Genomic DNA, 20,819 nt, shown 5'->3' with positions numbered 1-20,819 from the left:
AGTGAGTGCTCTATCTCTACTGACGGATGGTGGCAAATGCCCTGTGGGGGTGGTTGCAGCAATGGAAGCAGAGCAACTGGCAGCACAGAGGCAAACCCATCTGGGCCGCTGCATTGTGGCAAGATATTGCTGCCTGGATATGGGGGGCAATGAACAGCAATAAAACTGCTCAGCACTTTATTTCCAGATTACCATCTATTCACTGACTTGGTGCACGGCAGCAGTAAGCTACGCTGTGACTTCTTCCATGTGTGTGCACCATGCTGAGGGCCGGTCTTGATTTAACTATGTGGAACTGCTTTGACTTTGCTTTTATGAACCCAGCATTCAGTATGTTTCCATGGCTTCCCTGTGTATTTTTAGAAGAAACTGTGCACATTCCTGCCTTAGATACTGAATAGAAGTTCTGGATCTTTTTATTATTATTATTATTTTTATTTTTATTATTAGAAGAACTGTTAGAGTTTTATTTCTTGACTACATTTATTATTTACTTTATCTTTTTATTTCAATTACTCTGATGGTACAAAAAGCCCTGTCAGAGTCAACACACTGGATCTCATCCTGGTGGTGGTATAAAAGTGACATCCAGAGAGTTTGCTAATTGCTTTTACACTACACAGTCAGGATCCGGCCTACAAGTGAGTGAACCTGGAGACATTTCACTGACAGAAGTACTTACATCAATACTGGGGGCAAATGAAGTAAGAGCTGTAAGGGTATAGGAACGCTGGACTGGGAGGGTAGACCTCGTTTACAAAATACTTTTCCTTCCAATCATGATTTTCACATCATATAATCGCATTCATAAAGTCCTCAGGCTGCATATTCAAATTAATTAATTTCTTATTTAATATAGTAATATTCCAACCTAATATATTCACAGCCAGACAATCTCACTGTGTTCTCATGCAGTGTCTTTTAGCTTAGATACCTCTGCTCTCTGCCACTGATGCCTGAGGCAGCACTCCTGGCCCTCTAAGTCTTAATTTGGCTAGACTAAAGAAACTGTATGGTTTTAATCTTCAGTTCCCTAAGCATACATTATGAGAAAGCTTTTCTGTACTTGCCCAGGTTTGCATTTTTTCTCGGGCATGGGTGGTGAGGCCTGCCAGCAGAGCGCCAGTGAGGCTCCATCCTGTTGCTCAGACGCTGCATCAATACTTCCTTCCCTCAATATATTTGAAATATCTTGCTTGATGCTTCCTTCCAGCTACTGTCTGATGCTGACTTTGTGGCAGACTGTGACAAACTGTGACAGTTAAGTAATTTGCTCTGGATATTCCCTGAAAAATGTCTTGGATTTTAGCAGAAGCTGAATTAGAGCAGACACTTTGGGCCTCAGACTGCTCAGGTGGGAAATATCTCACCTACGCCTGCGCTAGCTAACGTAGCCTGCTGTATGACTAACAGGGAAAGATAGGCACTTATAATTAATTCATCAGCTCTAGTCTACTCCTACACTTCGGTATGAAATTAGCTATGGCTTAGAAGTGCATATTTCTCTTTTGCCAATAAAGGAGGTCTAGGCAGCAGAGGCATACATGTGTACGTCTGGGCAGACAAACTCCAGCCCTTGCCATGAGAGGGGGATGGCCTTCCTCACGCTTGTGATGGGAAAAAAGCGTGATATAATGCAAATGCAAGTCAAGACTATATTAATATGAAATATGGTTTAAGCTTCTTGAAAATGGAGGAGAAAGGAGAACCTGGGGATTCTGGCTCCAAACCCGTTCTGTGGGGGAAAGAACATGATCTCTACCTGTAGGCTCACCAGTGGAGGAACCGTGAGAACAGGCTGGAAAACAAAGACCCATGTGATAAATGCACAATGTTTGTTATAGACTTGATCCAAAGCCCTGCGCAGGCATTCTGGATCTTTCTTTTACTGAAGCTTTGACAATCAAGCGCACTGAAGAAACAGTCTGTGCAGAAGATCTTAAAACACACACAAAGTCTTAGTGAAGTGTTATCAAAGAAAAAAATCAGGAGGCATGTATTTGTCTGGAAAAATTGTCACTCAATTTAGGTTTTATACTGGGTTTTGGAGAGTATATGAAACTTACATTTGCCTTGAAACATAATTGATCGGTCTGTTTTTCAAAAAGGAATTAAACTGGAGGGGAAAAAGAATATATTACAATAGGTTTGGAATAGTTATTAGTTTTTTTTAATTCTGTAACTGGAAAAACTTATTTCTATTTTAATTGCCAATTAGAAAATTATTGTTATTAGAAATGTATTCTTTTTAAGTTTATTACTGGAAAATAACTTTATTTGAAGAATTATTTTTATTGACATGTAAGGTAATAATTTTTCAGTCAATGTTTTGAATCTGTTGCTGATTTTATTTACTATGAATGATAATGTACCAGGTAATAAATTAGAATACATCAAACTGCTTTCATTACTTGGAAGAAACTGGAAATAGGTGTTGCTGACTTTCAACTAAATAATTTATGCATACCGCATACAATCAATTAATTCAATAGTAGCAAGAGTTTTGAGTTTATTCACTTCAAAAATTATTATTTTTTTTCATACATCTATATGTTATGTTGGCAGGTTGTTATAAAGATGGCCGATATTACGGAGAAGGAACAATAATTAAAGACAACTGCAATTCCTGGTAACGTTTCAGAGAACAGCAAATTAAATTTTATTTAGCATATGTCATGAAAGAGGAATTAAGGTAGTGAGCATCCTTAAATTCATATTAAACATGTAATCAAATCAAAATGTCTGGAAAAGTAATGCTTTATTGAGGTATTGTAGAATTAGATTACAGCAATTTAGAAGAATGGCAAGAGGTCAATGGGCTTTCTAATCGAGATATGAAAATGAGAGTGTTAAAATCTCCTCCTCACTGGCCTAATTCTGTTCCTGCTTAGTCAATCTGCTGGCTCTGACCTGAGTTGAAACGGTTTCAGCCTAGACCTGGGCATTGACCTGAGCGCAGGCAAAACAAATATCATTAAAGTTTAGGGGATTGTTTTAGAACATCTTCCTCTGTTTCTTTTGCATGAGTGATGAGACCTTACATTATTTCATAAGGGAAGAAAATATATAAATGTATATTTATGTAGGAAAGGGATGAACTGTTTGAGCATCCCTTTCTCTGTCTTGGGACAGGAGCAGGCAGCGCAGGCAGGGGCCTGAGCCGCCTCCCTGCTTTGCCTCTCCAAAAACCAGCCCTGCATCTCCAGCCCCAGGGCAGCCCGGGGGGCTCCAGCAGCACCCAAACAGGGCTGGGACCCCCACTGCCTTGACTTTAGCCCAGGGTCCTTGGAGCAAGGTGTCTATGGCCACATGGCTCCTTTCTGGGTTTCCTCAGTGAAACTTCCTAAAAATATCTAATTTCTAGGACATTGCCTTTTTTCCCTGGTTTGGTCTCACAAAGATGGAAGCAAAATTTTTCAAGTACGACCTTTCCCACAAGCTGTAAACTTTCCCACCTTGTTCCAATTAGGATTCATTAGGTAGTGAAGTAGTGAGAAGTAGTATTGTGTTTTCATAAATACTATGTGACATTTATATTGTTTATGCTTTTTTTTCTCCATCTTCCTTCTGTTGTTAAAGTGCATATTTTTTCTTTGACAATTCATTTTCTGCTCAGTGATATTCTTGCCCTTTCAGCAAATGCTTCCAAAATCTCTGGAAGTGTTCAAAAGAAGTATGCCTTGTTCGCCAAGACTTGATTCAGCACATCAATTCTGGAGATTATGGGTGAGAACACTTTTATTTTAAGGTTTTGTTGTAAACCACTGTATTGCTCATTGTATGTATGTGCAAATTACAAGTTATGCAGTCCTCCCCACCCCTTCCTTCCCCAATTACATTACAGCAATTTGACAGTAAATGTACATCTGTGAAAATTCCCTAAATCTCTGGCAGATTGTAGAGTTTTAAATGGAAAGATACTGAAAGTCTCATGCTGGTAAGAGTTGACATTGTGAACATCTAAAACATTCTCCAAATTTAGTACAAATTTTTTGCTAACAAAATGCTATTTAGATCACCTTCCCTTATTCTTCACTTCATTTATTACTTGGGATAGATATTTAAAGTCATTTTTTTTCCTCCCTCAAGAGCACTGTTCCACATAACAGGACTCTAGGTAGTGTTGGAAGAGGAGAGGATGGGCCAAATGAGGACCAAGATATCAGAACATTCTGAGTCTCGGTGTTTTTCTTGCTACCAGTTCTCATTCCCCCCAGGCAGTGCAGAGGGATTAGGGGCACCCCAGTACCAGAGCTGTGCCTTGGGAGCCTGCTGGCCATTTACAGCTCCTCCCTAGAAGCTGTGGTGCTAAATTCAGCAATGAAGCCTGCCCAGATTTCAAGCTGTGACTCAGTGCTGAAACATTTTATACTTCATGGGAGACATTCAAACCAACTGAGTTAGGATAGACAATTAAGTTAGGCACCTGGAGCCCTTCACCTCTCTCTTGTCAGTGGTAAGCGGTAAGGTTTGCCACAGGGTGGTTAAGCCCACCTGAGATGTGACTCAACTTCTGCAGGTGCTTGCACTCTTCACTGACTACAGGCAGACCAAGGGCAATGAGGCTTCTCATTTGTGCAGCATAAATCTCACCTCCTTGTTCCTCATACATAAGCAAGAAAGAAATGGGTAAAGAGAATGCTCTCCCCTGTGGCTCAGCTCTTTTCCAGTAATAACAAATTTAAGTGTGTTCCAAATGTGTATGGCTGCAAGGTATTTTTTTTTTCTGTTGTGCATACAGTTTGCAGGGTTAAGGCTACAATCTGAGTCTAGTCTACCTGAGAGTAAGGAGGGAATAATTAAAGAGCACTGGGGAGCCCTTTCTCTCAACCTGGCTATTGGTGTAAAACTCAGGCAGAAGTTGTCAGCTGGGCTTTCTGCTGGGTTCAACAGTGTCTCACTGCTAGTGCACCAGAACTTGAAGGCAACGTAACTCACTATGTGAAGCTGCTAGTTCTCTGTGGGCAACTGGTCTGAAGCATAATTTGAGCATAACTTCAAGACAACAGTAATTGTTATGACTGAGCATCTTGTTTTCCAGTACTTCTCTGAAGTATTGCATGCTCATCTCCTGCAGCCTAACATGATGCTGACCTCAAATCATCACTTTTCATATACTGCTGTGTTGCTCTATCCTACACTCATTTGCAGTGGAAGAGCCCGTACTAAATATTTTCTCATGCATATCAAATACAAGGTTTTGAAATGTAATTTGAAAAATTTATTTCTGGATGTTATTGTTAGTGGTGCTCTTACAAAGGAGCAAGGTATTAATGTGAGTGGTATCTCTAACCTGGGGTTGGTTTGTTTTCTGTCTGTGAGGAAGATGGAAAGCTGACAACTACAGTCAGTTCTGGGGAATGACAGTGGAAGAAGGTTTCAAAAAGCGCCTGGGCACCTTCCCTCCATCTCATTCCTTGCTGAGTATGAGAGAAGATCCAGTAAGTGTGATGTACAATTGTTAATTTTTTTAATAACTTTATCACATGGAAAAATAAATGTGGACAATTATAAGATTATGATTCAGAGATTTAACACTAAATGCTTCCGTGTTGAATATGAAGCTCCCAGAATAGTTCTCCAAGCCATAGAGTGTGTGGTCTTATTGATGGAAATCAAACAAGGAGGAGCAAAAGCAAATACTAACCATTGGGAAGCTGTGCACCAATATTAACTTATCATTGTAGATCACTGGTGTTTGAAATCTTTGCTTATTTAAGATGGTTCCATACTATCCTCTCCATTTTCTAATCATTGCACACGTAGCTGTAACCATAAAAAAGATAAATCTGGGCATAGTTCATTAAGGCTAACAGCTGAGACTAAACAGCAATCTTTGAAAGAAGCTCAGAAAACCCATAGGATAAAGCAATGTAAAGATGAAGTAGGAGGCTGGGGTTTTGGCCAAATAGAAAGAAAAATGATGGGAAGCATGGGAAAATGAGATGATTCTCTACTACCAGCTTTCTAAACCTCTTGGTCATGGCTATTTTCATGGCAGTTAAATTAAATTTCCTATCATATATTTGCTCAAATTAGTTCTGCAACAAAGCAAATATACTTTAAGTTATATAGGTAGGTTAAGAAATTAAAGAAGAAAGGCATAGTAATTGAATCCAGAGTAGATTTTCCAATGCTTTGGATCAGTTACTTAGCTTCTTTCTTAGAAGACCCCAAATTATGGAAATCATAGATTGAAAAAACTAACTACCTCACCATAGTGAAATTAGAAAAGTTGCAAGAATAAGTAGATAGATCCAAGGTTTGCAAATGACTTTAAATATAACAGGTTTTTATCTTTGGCTTCTTATAGTTCAGGAAAGTGATGCCATTTGATTATCTATTTGAAGTCAATCATTGATGCTTGTTGTACATGTGTATGGCAGAAGGGTTTCCACATCACAGAAGGCCTTGTGGGGACAGCAGTGCCGCGCTACCACTTGACAGGAATTTGGGAAAGAGGGGGAGGGCCATGTGCCTCTGCAATAATTTTAACAATCCTAACCCTTTTGCTTGATGCAGTCTGGTTCTGTCCCACACAAAGTCAGATCCCTGCACCAGCGTGGCGAGGCATTGGGTTGTGGCCCAGATTGGCCAGCTTGCTCAAAATTACACTATGGAGGGTTGTCAGAGCAAGAAGTTGACAGAAATTAAGCTTTGGAGTTTTGCCTCATATGATTTCCTAGACTACTCTTCGCAGCCAAAGAAGGATCCATTTCAGTTGAAGATGGCAAGTCTAAATAAGACAATGACATAAGAGAGTTTAGTGCAATATTTAGTAGGTATCTGCCACAAATTGCCAGTGAACTGCATTGAGGCTCAAGAGATTTGGGGTTGATTTGTTGTTGTTTTTGTTGTTGGCTTTTTCCTTGAGGAATACAGTGTGATGCTTACATAGCAGAAGCAAAAAGTGGATAACATGTACCCAGCTCAGAGATTAACATCTACATTACTAGATATCTAGCTAGGTGAGACAAATCCCACTTAGGAAAACAAGAAAGGGAAGGTTACAAGAAATTCTTTACAATATTTTCTCTTTTCCATTCAGTTTGGAGTAGCTGGTCACTCAGTGGTCCTGCATTATGTCCAGCCTATTGAATCATTGTTATTAAGCTTCCCTTAGCTTCCTTGACTGCTACACTACTTACAGCCTTTGCTCCACTGATACATTTCTCAGGCATATTTTCTCTATCTGCTATCTTTTTATGAAATCTGTGAGCCACAACCCAACTACCTTTGGCCCTGCCAGACACCCGAGGAGCTTCATGCATTCTTCTCCAGAAATCCAGCTTTGCACATTCATGCATTTAGCTGTCAGGAAGTCCTGCATGTTGCTGGAAGCACAAGCTTTGCACAGGATTCTAAGAAACTTTCTACTTACAAATGTTAAAAATATAAAATAATAATCTCTCTATGACTTTCTCAGCTTCTGGAGAATTCTTTGAGCTTGCAGAAAATTGCTCTGAATTGTCTATGAGCCCGTCTCCTACCTATGGCTTCTTTTCAGAATTATTAGAACTTTCTTGCTCTTATCCCGATGGTTTCTGTATTAGCTAGTCTTGATGTAAAAATATTTTTCTCTGAAGCTTCCTGCAAAGCTCCAAATCTCCCTGATTCTGTCCCCTATAGTTTTCTAGAAGAACATCATCTCTTTAGTGCCCTTGTTCTGCTTCAGGAAATTTCCTATCTGCCACACTTTAATACTTCACAAAAACGTTAAAAAAAAAAGGTTTTCTTCACTCATAGCCAGCTCCATATCTAGCATCACTGCAGGATCCAGCAATTTCATATACTGGATTGGGCTCACCAGGAGTACATTGGCAGATTCTTCCAACCGGCAAACCAACAGTAGCCATGGAGTTAACTTCCAGGCACTTTTTAAGATAAGTATCTTACCAGATTTTCAGAGACACTTGCCCCTGCTTCACCTTCCACGAGTAATTTTCTGTCATTGATATTTTGTGAAGCATACTAACACATTTACAAAGTCCTAAGTGACAAAAAATGAGTGAGTTTTCATGACAGTGTTTCCATTAAGCTTCACCTGTAACTAGGTGACAGCTCAGAAGAGAGTAAAAAGATATGAATGATGAAATTGAGAAATAACTACTTTTTAATATCTTTCAGAGATATTCTCCAAACCTTAATGGCTTGACCTTTAAGTGACTTTGTTGAGTACTAATTCACCTGCAGGCCAAGGTACTAGTTACTTACTGTGGATAAATTGGCACTAACTAAACATTCATGCGTTCTCTGGGTTTATTACTGCCTTTTCCATTTTGCAAGTGAGAAAACTGCAAGTCATTTGCCCAAAGTCATATATTTAGTTGATAAAAATGCTACAATTAGTGTTCAGGAGTTTTTGGCTCTATCTTGTGCTGACCTGATTAAAACCTGGTAGCTTTGCTAATGTAGAAAGAAAACCATAGCTACCCATTTGTTAACTACAACTTTTTTTTACTTTAAATAAAAACCATTTCTTCAGCATGCTACTGGCCTACTATTTAGGGAATAAATGCCAGTTTCTGGTACCTAAGGGCCAGCTGTTCTGGTTATTTTCTACTGTCTTTTGGGGATGCTTGAGAAAAACATTTTTGTGTAGAAGGGGCTCCTTACTCAATTGCATTAAAAAAAGATTCAAGAATGTAAAGCCCTTCTGTGTTAACCACTTTACATCTACGGCAGAGTCTTAGTTCCCAGCAGCGTTGAAAAGTTTGGTTGTGGAGTAGAGGCTTTTTAGTTATTTCTTTGACTGACATATCCAACTACAAATATAGCTTCATAACATTACTTCAAATTAAACAGTGTGACAGAGCTACATTTCATCTTAGGGAAAACACAAACTTCTTGAAGTTGCTCATAGAGCTTTTAAAAGCTCTGCTATTAATAAAAGACTATACCTGCTCAATAAGGTGATGTTTATGTCTGGAATGGTAGTTTAACATGATGGCACATTAGAATACTTAAAAGACAATGATATGGAACAAGAACTAAATCTAAACTGAGGACCCTGTGCTGCATGACCATTTTGTCTTCACAAAGCAAGTGATGTCCAGAACTTTTTTCCTACATAAAAAAAAATATTGCTTTCCCTCAGAAAAAGTATTTCCACATTTGCAAATTCAGTAATATTCAGCCTTTTTTCTCTGATGGGCCATCTAAATTTTCTGAAGAAGTCGTAGCTGAAGTACGAGTGTTCTTTTATATCCACTTACCTTCCTGCTTTGGCCAGACTGCTAGCTTCACTGCAGAGAATACGTATGAAGGTTTAAACACAGTTTGCCAGTCATTTTGCTGATTGCATTGTGCTGTCTGATGCTGGTCCATGGAGCATATGTTGAGAAACAATTGTCTGGACCTGCTATTTGTCACAGAACAGCAGTGCTTCTCAATATCAGGGTAGCAATTTCTCAGACAAAAAGCTAATGTTTCTGGCTACAGGTCAGTCCTGCATTTCTAAATGACAAGGCTGAGGGTTAATGAGGGATTTGTTCTGGGATTTACAATATGAGGCTATTAAATACATTGGCAGTAGTTTAGGAATACGTAAAGTAACACATTGTCTCAGACCAAAGATCTATTTAGAATTTTGCTTTTCTCAACTGCCTCATTTGTAGCATTGTAAGCGGTCATTGCCCATGTAAGTGTGCTAAACAACCTTTGCCAAATTTTGCTTGTTTACTGGTTGATAGTGAGCAGTCTTATCATGTAAAAGAAACACTATTTATCCAGGACTTCCCCTGTATGATTCATCTTCAAAGTAAATCTTGTGTTTGTGCTTGCTCATTAATAATGAACATAATGATAATTTAGTAAGACATTCTTTAAATTAGCTGTTGCTTTCTTTGTGTCATTTGAGGCTGCAAGTCCCATGTATCTAACAAGCTTTTGAAAAAGCAGACCTTTGAAAGTGATTAATCAAAATATTGAGATTAATATTTTAGCAAGATTTAAAAGATTGCTGGCTTGTTATGGGTGGAGATAAAACTTTCAAAAGCACTTGAGTCACTTAACAGCTTGTAGTATACCTTAATGGTATTTAGGACTCACAACCTGCATCTAACATAGTGAACCTAGAAGCACTTGAGTGTTACTGCGTCTGGGTGTATGCACAGACTGTATCAATCTGTCTGTTGGGGCTGTATCCCAGTCTAATATCAGATACAGACCTGAGGTACAAGCTTCTTTTTTCCTTACCCACTTCTTCTCAACTGTGGGTTTTCTGTGGGAAATCCAGGTGTGCAAGCTGGATGGAGGCACCGCTGTTTCCCAATGTACGCAACAAAGTGATCTGGATACAGCCAAAGTGGTAAAGTTTGGTTCCCCAAAGAGTCCTGAAATAGTTTGAAAGAACTGGCCTCAAATGTTTAAATCATCTTAGGAAAAGGTATGTAGTCTTATAAGTCGCATAAGCAATTTAGAAAAATGGTGCAGCAAGGACACCCAGAATTAGAAGACTAAGTAAATCGAAGTAAAATAAAGGAATTTGAACAGGATAGAAGCCATTGTGCTTCAGGGTATGAGTCTGCTTATAAGAAAGAAACATCAGGGAATGTTTTGCTTAGGGACAGATTATCATATTTTATATATTGTATTTTCTTCTGGAACAGATGTTATCAACAATTGTTTGAGACAAACTGATAGACTGGATGGACTAATATTGCAATTCCCTGTGCGGCATAAGCAAACATTCCATAAAGTTTAACAGTAAAAAAAAAATGGGTCAATGGTTTTGATATGTTGAGCACAGAGCAGATTATTAACAGTTGTACCAGATGATTCTTGCATATACAGATATTTGTGCAAAGCTTGGAGGACATAAATTAAGGCTGAGGGATGAAGATGCTAAAAATGGCTGTCCAAATGGCTTTAGTGAGCAGACCATGAATTCTCATTAACTCAACATCAGATTGCAAAGCAGAATGAAAATCACTGATTTTCATTCTGGAATGAAAATAAGTGCTGGAGATTGAAAACCCTCTGTGTAAAAGACAAATCAATGATACACTGTACTGATGCTTCCCCCGTGGTAACTAAAATTTCCTACCTACAGCCACGTGTCAAAGAGAACAGGGTAACAGGTACCTAACTTCACTTTTATTTGTAGCAGAGGGCTTTTCTTTCCAAAAATGCCAGATGGGCCATAATTAACGTTTCATAGGGAATTGTTGTTTGAGATAAAAATCAGAGAGAAACTGGACAGGTTATTTATGTTGGCAGTTGTGGAGCTCAGCTTTCCAGCTCAGCTACTGGAGTGCCAGAACCCCCCTGTTCTCAGGGGGTCCACAGCACCCAGTCACCACAGGGTGACCCCACTGTGTGGGTAACCACCACAGGGATACTCGGGAAGCCGCAGGTGCCAATGCTTTAGGTTTCCTCAATTTAAAAATTAAGAATTTTAAAAACAAAATTGGGGTAAAATTTAAGACAAAATTAGGAGTTGAAGCACATACAGATCTCCTACATTTTGTTTTAGGGAAACTCACTTCCAGAAGAAAAATTTCCTGCATTTTTTGCAGCCACTTACGCATGGCCTGAATGGATTCATGATCCTCTGGATCAACGAAACTGTGGAGCATCCTGGGCTTTTTCAACCGCAAGTAATATTAATTTTTTTCTCCTTTTAAAAATATCATTGATGTTAGATGTGTGATGAAAATTTGTAGTGATTAGTAATGAAGTAATTGAAGCTTGCCATTCACTTTTTATCAGCAAATAGGAAAATTTAGAATTGCTACAGCTTTTCCTCTAAGTTGTCCAAAGACTTAAAAGTCAGTCTAAGCTGTAGAGCTTTGTTTGCTTTTCATAAGTTTATGTAACATAGGGAGATTTTTCAGTGACAGAAAGTAGAAAATGAATTGACTAATGTACTTTATCGTAACTGGTAGAGTAACTTTTAAAAAATCTGCATCCCTTGCTTGCACAACTACATGCTTGACTTGAAAGCTTAAACCAGGTAGGCTTTATTTTTTTATATGTATTTATATATTTGTGCATTTGCCATTGTCCAACATTTGCTATTTAAGTAAATTAAGTATAATCTTTTCAACAATTTTATGAGAAGAAAACCCTGAAATTACTCAGATATTTGTGGAAGAAAGTGTCTTCAAATTCTGTAAACAAAGAAATGTCAGTAATGCAATTCAACCTCATGTGGTACAACCTCTGGTTTTATGAAGAACGGACACAAGTGTTTGTGTCACTTTCTCCAAAGAACCTACAGCGATCAGTTATATTCATTTTTCTTAGGCTGCAATAAATCTCAGTACATATTGGGACATATAAAGATAAAGAAAAAAATTATGCAATCAATCTTTATTGCTTGATCCGGCCAGTGGGTCCTCATGGGTGCAGGTTTGTGCAACTGCTTCTTTGAATCACAGCAGTAAGAGAAAGAAAGGAGCATTTAAGTCAGTTAATCCCAACTTCCTGCCAAAGCCAGACTGAACACATTCTGTTACCAGTACGTCTTGTCCAGTGTAGTTTTAAAAGAAAAAACCAAGAGAGCTTCTGACAGCTCTGCTGTCAGATTACTGCAGAGATGAACAGAGCTCACTGAGGGAAAGACTTTCCAGATATTCAGCCTAAATTTTCCCTTTCATAAGTGAATCTTTTGATTTTAATTCACATAATTATTTTCAATGCTAAATATTATAAGATGTTATATTATCCCATGTTGTTAAGGTGCATCTAACATTTTCAATCTGGATTTTCAATCCTTCTTTGTAAGATTAATAGTTGCTCAATGAATAGACAAGCACTGCTGTATCATTTTTTCTTACCATGAGTAATTCCTATAAGTATTCCAGAACTCTTCAGCAAAAAGCTTTTACACCTATGAAAATAAACTCATTACCATGTGACACCTCACAAAAGCACAAAACACAGTTGTCAGCTGCCATCAGCAGATTCACTCTTCTGAAGTCTTGTCCAAAGTTCACTGGTTAGTGTTGATTTTTGATGGGGCTTTAGATTTCAAGGGATTTTTTTTTATTTTCAAGTTCAGAAATGAAGGGCTAACAATGATAAAAATATAATTTAAACACAGGTAATGACTGGGGTTGGGGTTTAATTGTTTCATTATCACTCATTAAAGAAAGGAGAAGTGGCTTAATTTCACCTACAACAGCCTAGTCTGCCTTTAAATCAGTGCATAAATATATTAGTACTTAGAATTATGACTATCCGACTGAGTTCAGACATCTAAGGTGTCTATCTCAGAAGAAGAATTTTGTGTGATAAGGGAAGGAGGTCCAATGAATCCCACATTTACACATTAATATGAGCATTTCCAAATACTCTTTCCAGTAAAACCAGTACATACTTTCAGTCTTGAATTTTCTTCTTCATAGGACTGTTCATTTTTGCTTTTCTTTTTTCTCAAATAGAGGAAGGAAAGGTAGAAAAGAAAGAAAAGAGATTTGGAGATTCAGCTGCAGAGAGCTGGGAGAGTATTTGCATCTTCTGCTGAAGTCAACCAGAGATGAATATGCATTTACAAACATCGTAGAGACTATCAGACTAAACCATGTAAATGCCTCATTTGATGTTTAGATATGTGGGACTTTATGAGAACCAGTAAATCTATGGATTTACAATATTACAGCAAAGTTGCTCGTGATGCTTTGCAGTTTAACAATCCTCTCTCTCAAAAGTCTGTACAGATTATATCTGTATTGTTTTGTAAAGATATCTGCACAGACAGAAAATATTGAGGTTGTATTTCAGCCCCTCTTTCACAATAAGCAGCGTGAAGTTGTGAGTAATTATTTGGTTTGGATAACGGAAAATTTCTTTCAAAACAGGTGTTGCAGCAGATAGAATAGCAATTCATTCCAAGGGTCAGATCACAGACAACCTTTCCGTTCAGAATTTGATCTCTTGTGATACCAGGAATCAACATGGATGTAATGGTGGAAGTATTGATGGTGCTTGGAGATATCTGAAAACACATGGGTAAATATTTTATCTATCTATTTAGATTATTTTAACTTGAACCAGTTGCTTAAGTTACAATGTTGCTTGTGTTACAATGATGATTTCTGACCCTTCAAAAAAGAGGCATTTAGCTCTGTCCTAGGTCAGATTAACTGTGTTACTTCATCAAGACTATCACTCTCTCCCATTTACACCTTCTTTAAATCACCTTCATGAAGCCTAGGAACTGTGAAGCATTCCCAAAGAAATAAGTGAAGACTATTTTGAATGAGGGCTCTCAGTGAGAAAACTCTGCAACCACCTAGCTCCCATTTAAGCCTCATTACATCTAGATGTTGTCATTAGCTGTAATACAACTGGGGAAAATGGTAGCCTCTCTAACAGCAAGACAAACAAGAAAGGATTTTTTAATGTCAAAGACAATACCGTAAGTGGACTCAAAACTTCTGTGGTTCTTGGGATACAGGCTCTTCATGTTAAACAACCTTGAGTAAGCAGCCAGTTGCATGAGACAACATTTTGAATATTCAAAAGGATCAAAGATTAACTTTCTATAAAGCAAATTGTAATCATCCCATCCCAAGCTTGTGCCAGAATGCAACACCGTAGCAAAGACTATACCTAGATCCTTCTTCCTTCAGGTCAGACTAAGCAAAGTTAACAGCTCTCAAACTCCACATGAACAGCTAGAAGCTTTATAAAATGACACATAATAATTTATAGAATCACAGAATGATTTAGGTTGGAATGAACTTTTGGAGGTCACCTAGTCCAACGTTTGGCTCAAAGCATGACTAACTCTGAAATTAGATCAGGCTGCTCAGGCCATGTCCCAGGTCATATTTTGAGTATCTCCAAGGATGGAGGTTCCACAACCTTTCTAGCAGCAGGTCATTTCGTTTGACCGCTCTTGCGGTCAAACATTTTTTTCCTATATCTAATCAGCATTTTCCTTGGTACAACTTGTGACTGGTACGTTTCAGCTTTTCACTGTGCATCTCCAAGAAGAGTCTTGTTCTGTCTCCTCTATGACCTCTCCTTATGTAGTTGAAGACAATAATTAGATCTCCTTTTAGCCTTCTCTTCTCTGGGCTGAACAAATCCAGCTGCCTCAGCCCCTCCTTGCATATCATATGCTTCAGCCCCCTAAGTGCCTTCCACTGGACTTGCTCGGTTTGTCAGTGTCTTTACTGGGGATCCCATAACTGAACACAGTACTCCAGATGTAACCTCACAAGTGACAATTTGAGGGGAATAATCACTTTTCACAATGTCCTGGCTACGTGCTTGCTAACACAACCCAGTATTGATTGTCCACGTTTGCTGAGAGGGCCCACTGCTGACCCACGTTCAACTTTCTGCTCATCAGGACCCCAGGTCCTTCTCTGTGAAACTGCTTTCTACACAGGCAGTGCCCTGCCAGTACTGCTGCATGGGCAGTTCTGGCTCAGAGGCAGGATTTGGCTTCTGCCTTTGTTGAACTTCATGAGCTTTCTGTCAGCTCATTTCTCTAGCCTGTTAACATTGCTCTGAATGGCAGCCATACATACACACCACTCCCCACCAGTTTGGCATCCTCCACAAATTTACTGAGGGTGCCTTATGTCCCACTGTCCAGACTGTTAATAGAGATGCAAAACAGTGTTGCCGCTGTGTTGACTCCTGAGGAATGCCACTAGTAAACAGACACCAGTCACTTTGATCTGTCGAACTTTCAGCATGCCAGTCCAGTTCAGTTACTGACCCTGTAAGCAACTCATCTAGTCCAATAAACTAGAAGAACACCACAGGAGACCATGCTGAAAATGTTGCTAAAGTCAAGGTAAATGATATCCCCTGTTTTTCTTATTCTCCATGGAGCCAGTAATTTCATCATGGTCAGATCATCTTATCTTATCATCTCATCATGGTGAGGCATAATTTGCCATGGTAAATCTGTGCTGCCTGTTCCCAGTCAACTCCTTGAACTTCATGTTCCTGGAAATGGCTTCAGAAAAATTTGCAATAACCAGATTTTATGTACTGTGTAATTACATTCCGCTGTTTCTCACATTGTCAGAAATTTTTTTGTACTTCCTGTTCCATACCAAAATCTATTTCCTCTCTCACTTTCATACACTCTCATCCCTTACTCTGTCTTTGATATACCTGATACTGACAGACAGAGAGATCTCAGGTGTGCTGTCAACTTTTAATTTTAGTTAAAAAACAAACAAACCAACCAACCATGGAAAGAACAAAAGAATGTCAGACGTGATGCATCAGATGTCATAGCTGACATGGCAGCCTGGGGATCCAGGTGAAGACCAAAGTGCTGTCATTCACATAGACACAGTATACAAAGTGATCATTCTGCTTTCTTCAAGTGTACCAAACTATTTCTGATCCGACAAGGATATTGTATTATTATAGGGTGAGTTTACATTGAGTGTTCCTCTGTCTTTCTGTCTCAGGGTTTAAATGCTAAACTAGGTTTTGAGTGGGAGACCTTTTCAGTGAGTGATTACAGTGGGCAGTAATGGGTTGCACCCAGCAAAGGCTCCTCAGCACCTCATGGGGGTAAAGGCAAAGGCTTCATTCATGAAGAAATGAAATTTGTAGCTTAACATTTTAAGCTACACTTTTCTGTAACTAGAACAGGCTCCTTTCAATCAGTAGCTCATGCTCTTAAGAGAATAAATAGAACTCTCTCTCACTGGACTGTTTGCTTCTCTACCATGTTAAGGACAGGAGAATTGCTGGTGTAGATAAGACAAAAGATCCATTTTAATGAGTATTATCTCCACAACAGTTGGAGCAACCTATTTTTAGAGGAAAAGCCCTAAAGAACGCAGCAATAGGACAACCTCCTAGTCTTCTGTTCCCTCTGACTGTTATCTCTGTACGGGCTTAACCACCATGAACCCATAATAATAAGATTCTTCCTATACCAGAAAGCTGTATTTTTTTTACCTGGAGCAGTGTGGTTAGTGACACAGTCTGTTCTGCAGAGGCAGTTTAAGTATACAAGAGTTAGCTTATTTCTATAAGGAAAGTGAGGCAGGCTGAAGCTGTTATCAACCTAGCTGTACCCACACAGGACCTCGTGCTGGTGTAAACGCAGTAGTGAGACTCCCTGACTGACCACAGAGTACCAGTGTGAAAGTGGTGTGCAGAGCAGGCTTTCTGACTGATGTAAGCCTGGAAGCATACAGACAGGGCACCTCAGCTCACCAGAGCATGTCTGTGAACTGTCTTTTTACCTCCAAAGTCCCAAGTACTTGCATTACTGCTCAGTCACCTGAGACATCTCATGGTATTCACCAGCCTCTTGCAGCTGGCTGTCTAAGTAAAGGATCTGCAGGGCAGTTGTGAGAACCATCACAGATTTTTGGAGACTATCTAGACCTCCAATAAATCTCCGCAGTCCAAGACTATTTTCTTAGTCATTCATCCAGCTTTCTTGTCCCTATGGAGCCAGCTCCAACATGTACAACATCACTGTGCTCTTACAGACATTTGCCTGCTACCCATTCTTATCCCCGATCATTGATTTGCCATCGAAGTACCACACACAAAAATATCTCTACTTACCTATTTTTATAAACAACATTTCTAAATCCTGATTTTCTTTCTTCAAGTTCAAATGATATTTCAAATCCTCTTCCAACAGTTCCAGACACAAATAAACACCTTAAGGAAAATATCCAAATATCTGTGAGGACAGATACTGGAAGAACACAAGAACGGCTATGCTGGGCTTGAGCAAGGGTCCATCTAGCCCAATATTTTGTCTCTGACAGTGGCCAAGAGCAAATAATATAAAAAAAGAAAAAAAAAGAATTAACCTTTTTGATTCACTGGACTGATAATTGAATCATTTTTGTAGCTGAAACCCCATAATCCATAACCTTTACCTTTGACAATGAAAAAAATGGAAATTTATGGCATAAAAGTCTGAAGTGTCTTTTGAATGAGCCCGGTTAAATAGTGCTTGCTTCCTCACACTTTCAGATGATTTTTATTTTATGAGCCAGTATATTGCAATCATTTTTTTCATTAACTCCATACTTTGCAATAGGGACAAAGCACATTGATTTTCTATGTGGGCTTGTAAATTTTCAATGCAGTGAAAATACTGTTTTAAAGCTTCTGGTTTTCTGATTTCTGAAGTATGCTTGTCTCAGGTTTTTGACAGATTTTCAGGAAAATCGAGTGCTGACCTAAACTATCCCCAGTGAAGTCAATGGAAGACTTCCATAAAGCTCAATGAGATTAGGCCAGTGCTGAGACCTGACTTTTCAGAATCACTGAGCACGCAATTAACAGTGAAATCTGCTATAAGTGGAGCTGAATCACTGTTTAACTCTCTCTCTCTCTGTCTTCCTCCGTTAATTAAAGAATAAATCTGTATTCTATTTCTAATTATTAATTTTAGGCATTTCAGTTACAAGCCATAATTTGGAAGGAATCAATGTGGTTTCAAAACATTTATTTTACCTGCTAAGGGAAATTAAAAGCTTATAGTCTTTAAGAATGAGGAAGAAACATTTCATTTTCAGGTAGTAAAATGGTTACACACTTGAATGCAAATACTGCTTCTAATCAGGGCTTGATCTGATTTATGCCTTGGGCTCTTAGCAGTTGCAGGGTATGATAAAGGTATTATTGTTATTAGTTTTGGCCAACTTGCTAATAACATAACCTAATGTTTTAGATTATGTTCTCATCTCACAATTCAAACATATAAATACAATAAAACCACAAAAATTTTCATTAGATTGAATACATAAACATGACTTCAGATGAATTCTGCCAAGAATGTATGAACAGGCACAGACTTTTGCTGCTTCTCCCTGGATGCTGCTTGCTCCTAGTAATATTTTTGTATATGTGTATGTATATGTGCACATAAACACATTCGCATTTATTTCTGTTTTTCTTCTATGACTCTTCTGGCAAGGTCTTCTCCTTGAAATGCTTTTAAAGTTTACTGTTGTGCTGATGCTTCAGCATGTACAAACTCATGTTTCAGCAAAGAGCTTTTAGATTATGTTAATCATGACTGCAGAAACTATGGTTAGTGAAAAGATTCAAAAGTGACTGTTAGTTCAGAATGAGTCATCATGTCTGGATTACCTCACAGCTCCAGTGTGCCAGTGCGTCATTTGATGCTTCACTTCTCTTGCCATAGAAGTAAGACCCATCCATGCAGAACCTGTGACAACTCCAGTGGGACAATCCAATTGAAAGGAGGGGGAAAAAATCCCTACCCCAGGAATGGATTTCTCCTCTTTTGTCTCCCTCTGAGGTGTTTCTAAGTACACCTGAGGAAGAGGTGTCATACCATTCCTTACACTGGGTTGCAATCACCTACTCCTACCCTGCTTATGCTAGATCGCGCTCTGAGGACTGTGTTTGCTCACCTTACCTGCCTTGCAGGCCTGATTGCACTCAGCAGCAATCCTTTATTTCTTTTGGAAATCTGTGATCAGCGGTGACTAGAATGATTATGATTATCTATATAGAGATAGATACATTTTATAAACATTATATATATAGACACATATAAATGAAAGGTTTTCTTCTACCCGGCAATAGAAACAAAGCATAATAAATTTTAAAATGAATAATAACAACCGGTGTATATTTGGCCTAAATACTTACCATTCCCCATTGGAAATCTGGGAATCCAGAATACCTTCAGACATTCAGAAGGGATTAAAAGGTGTTGCCAGTGAGTAGACTGACGACCTAAGCAATAACAGCCTAACAGCCTTAGATGGGCAATCCCTTTTCATGTAGGCAGAATTACTGCTTTTTGCAGCTCCTGAGTGTGTTGGTCTAGTTTGGGCAGAAAGAATTTGGTAAGCAAAAAGACATTCTCCTCAGGGTCAATTTTTCTGCCACCAAATGCTAATGCGAAAATGCCATGTCTTATTCAAAGTAGCTGAAGCATATATGTGCTCATCTTGTAAAAATCCTGACAACTAAGTATACACAGGCAAATATAATTATCCTCCATATTGCGTGGAAATATAGTTTTCAATTCTTCAGATGCAGAAAGTTCAGTATAATTGGCAAGCTACTTAAATACCTATCCTTTCTGTAGGACTGCCTATTTTAAAATATTCTGTTTCAGTGAACTATTTAATTATGCTCTTTAAAAGAAACCCTCTCATAGGCTTCCATGGCGTTATCACGGAAAGGTATATATTGTTTTGGAAACATCTAGCGGTATAATGTAGAAAACTAGGAGGTCCAAATATCTCATAAAAAGGATAAAATAGTAAGTGGAAGATTCGGTATGCCTTTATTTGAGTATTTCAGATTGTAAGTGCATTTTAATTGTATGCTTTGCTTCCTTTACTTTATTGAAGTAATAATGATGTTCAGTTAGTCAAACAGTCAAAATGGCTGAACAATTCAGAGTAAGCTACTTGAAAGAAAGCAACTTACTGTATGATGCAGCAGTTCATTTGATGTAGTGCCAAGGTAAAGAATTAAAACCCCTCCTTACCTTTCCTTGAAACCACCTCTTATTTTCATTGCCCCTCTCCATTCTTGGATGCAATGACATCTCTTAACCCGTGCTTCAAAGCTCATTTGATTTAGCACTTTGGAGATTTTCAAGTCCAAAATTAGCATGGGTTTAAGTCTCAAATGAGTTATCACAGCTCCTCCACAATCACTCCTCTGACAACATCAGTGTTTAATGCCTTCAAGTCTTTGAAGTCTGCAACTAGAAATGGGTTGGACAGATGAAATTTGTTTTGCTATTCAAAGATTTGTCTGTGTTTCATTTAAAACAATAAATCATAGAATCATAGAATAGTTTGGGTTGGAAGGGACCTTTAAAGGTCATCTAGTCCAACCCCCCTGCCGTGGGCAGGGACATCTTC

The 20,819-nt window shown here is 38.6% G+C and overlaps 1 protein-coding gene across 2 annotated transcripts in view; it reads left to right on the top strand.

Moving 5' to 3' along the window:
• TINAG (tubulointerstitial nephritis antigen) overlaps window positions 1-20,819 on the top strand; it is a 67,658-nt gene that overhangs the window by 7,096 nt on the left and 39,743 nt on the right. For both annotated transcript variants that reach the window (XR_658010.2, XM_009288545.2), the window contains exons 2-6: window positions 2,566-2,629; window positions 3,637-3,726; window positions 5,327-5,441; window positions 11,477-11,600; window positions 13,806-13,956. Coding sequence is in view for 1 of the 2 variants with exons in the window: in XM_009288545.2 (XP_009286820.1) it covers window positions 2,566-2,629; window positions 3,637-3,726; window positions 5,327-5,441; window positions 11,477-11,600; window positions 13,806-13,956 (544 nt within the window). In the remaining variant the exon portion in view is untranslated. The remainder of the gene's footprint in view (window positions 1-2,565; window positions 2,630-3,636; window positions 3,727-5,326; window positions 5,442-11,476; window positions 11,601-13,805; window positions 13,957-20,819) is intronic.

Source organism: Aptenodytes forsteri, unplaced genomic scaffold (genome assembly GCF_000699145.1).
Source record: "Aptenodytes forsteri isolate BGI_AS27 unplaced genomic scaffold, ASM69914v1 Scaffold100, whole genome shotgun sequence".
NCBI lineage: Eukaryota > Metazoa > Chordata > Aves > Sphenisciformes > Spheniscidae > Aptenodytes > Aptenodytes forsteri.
The sequence above is the reverse complement of the archived record's forward strand: the minus strand, read 5'-3'. Positions and strand labels throughout refer to the sequence as shown.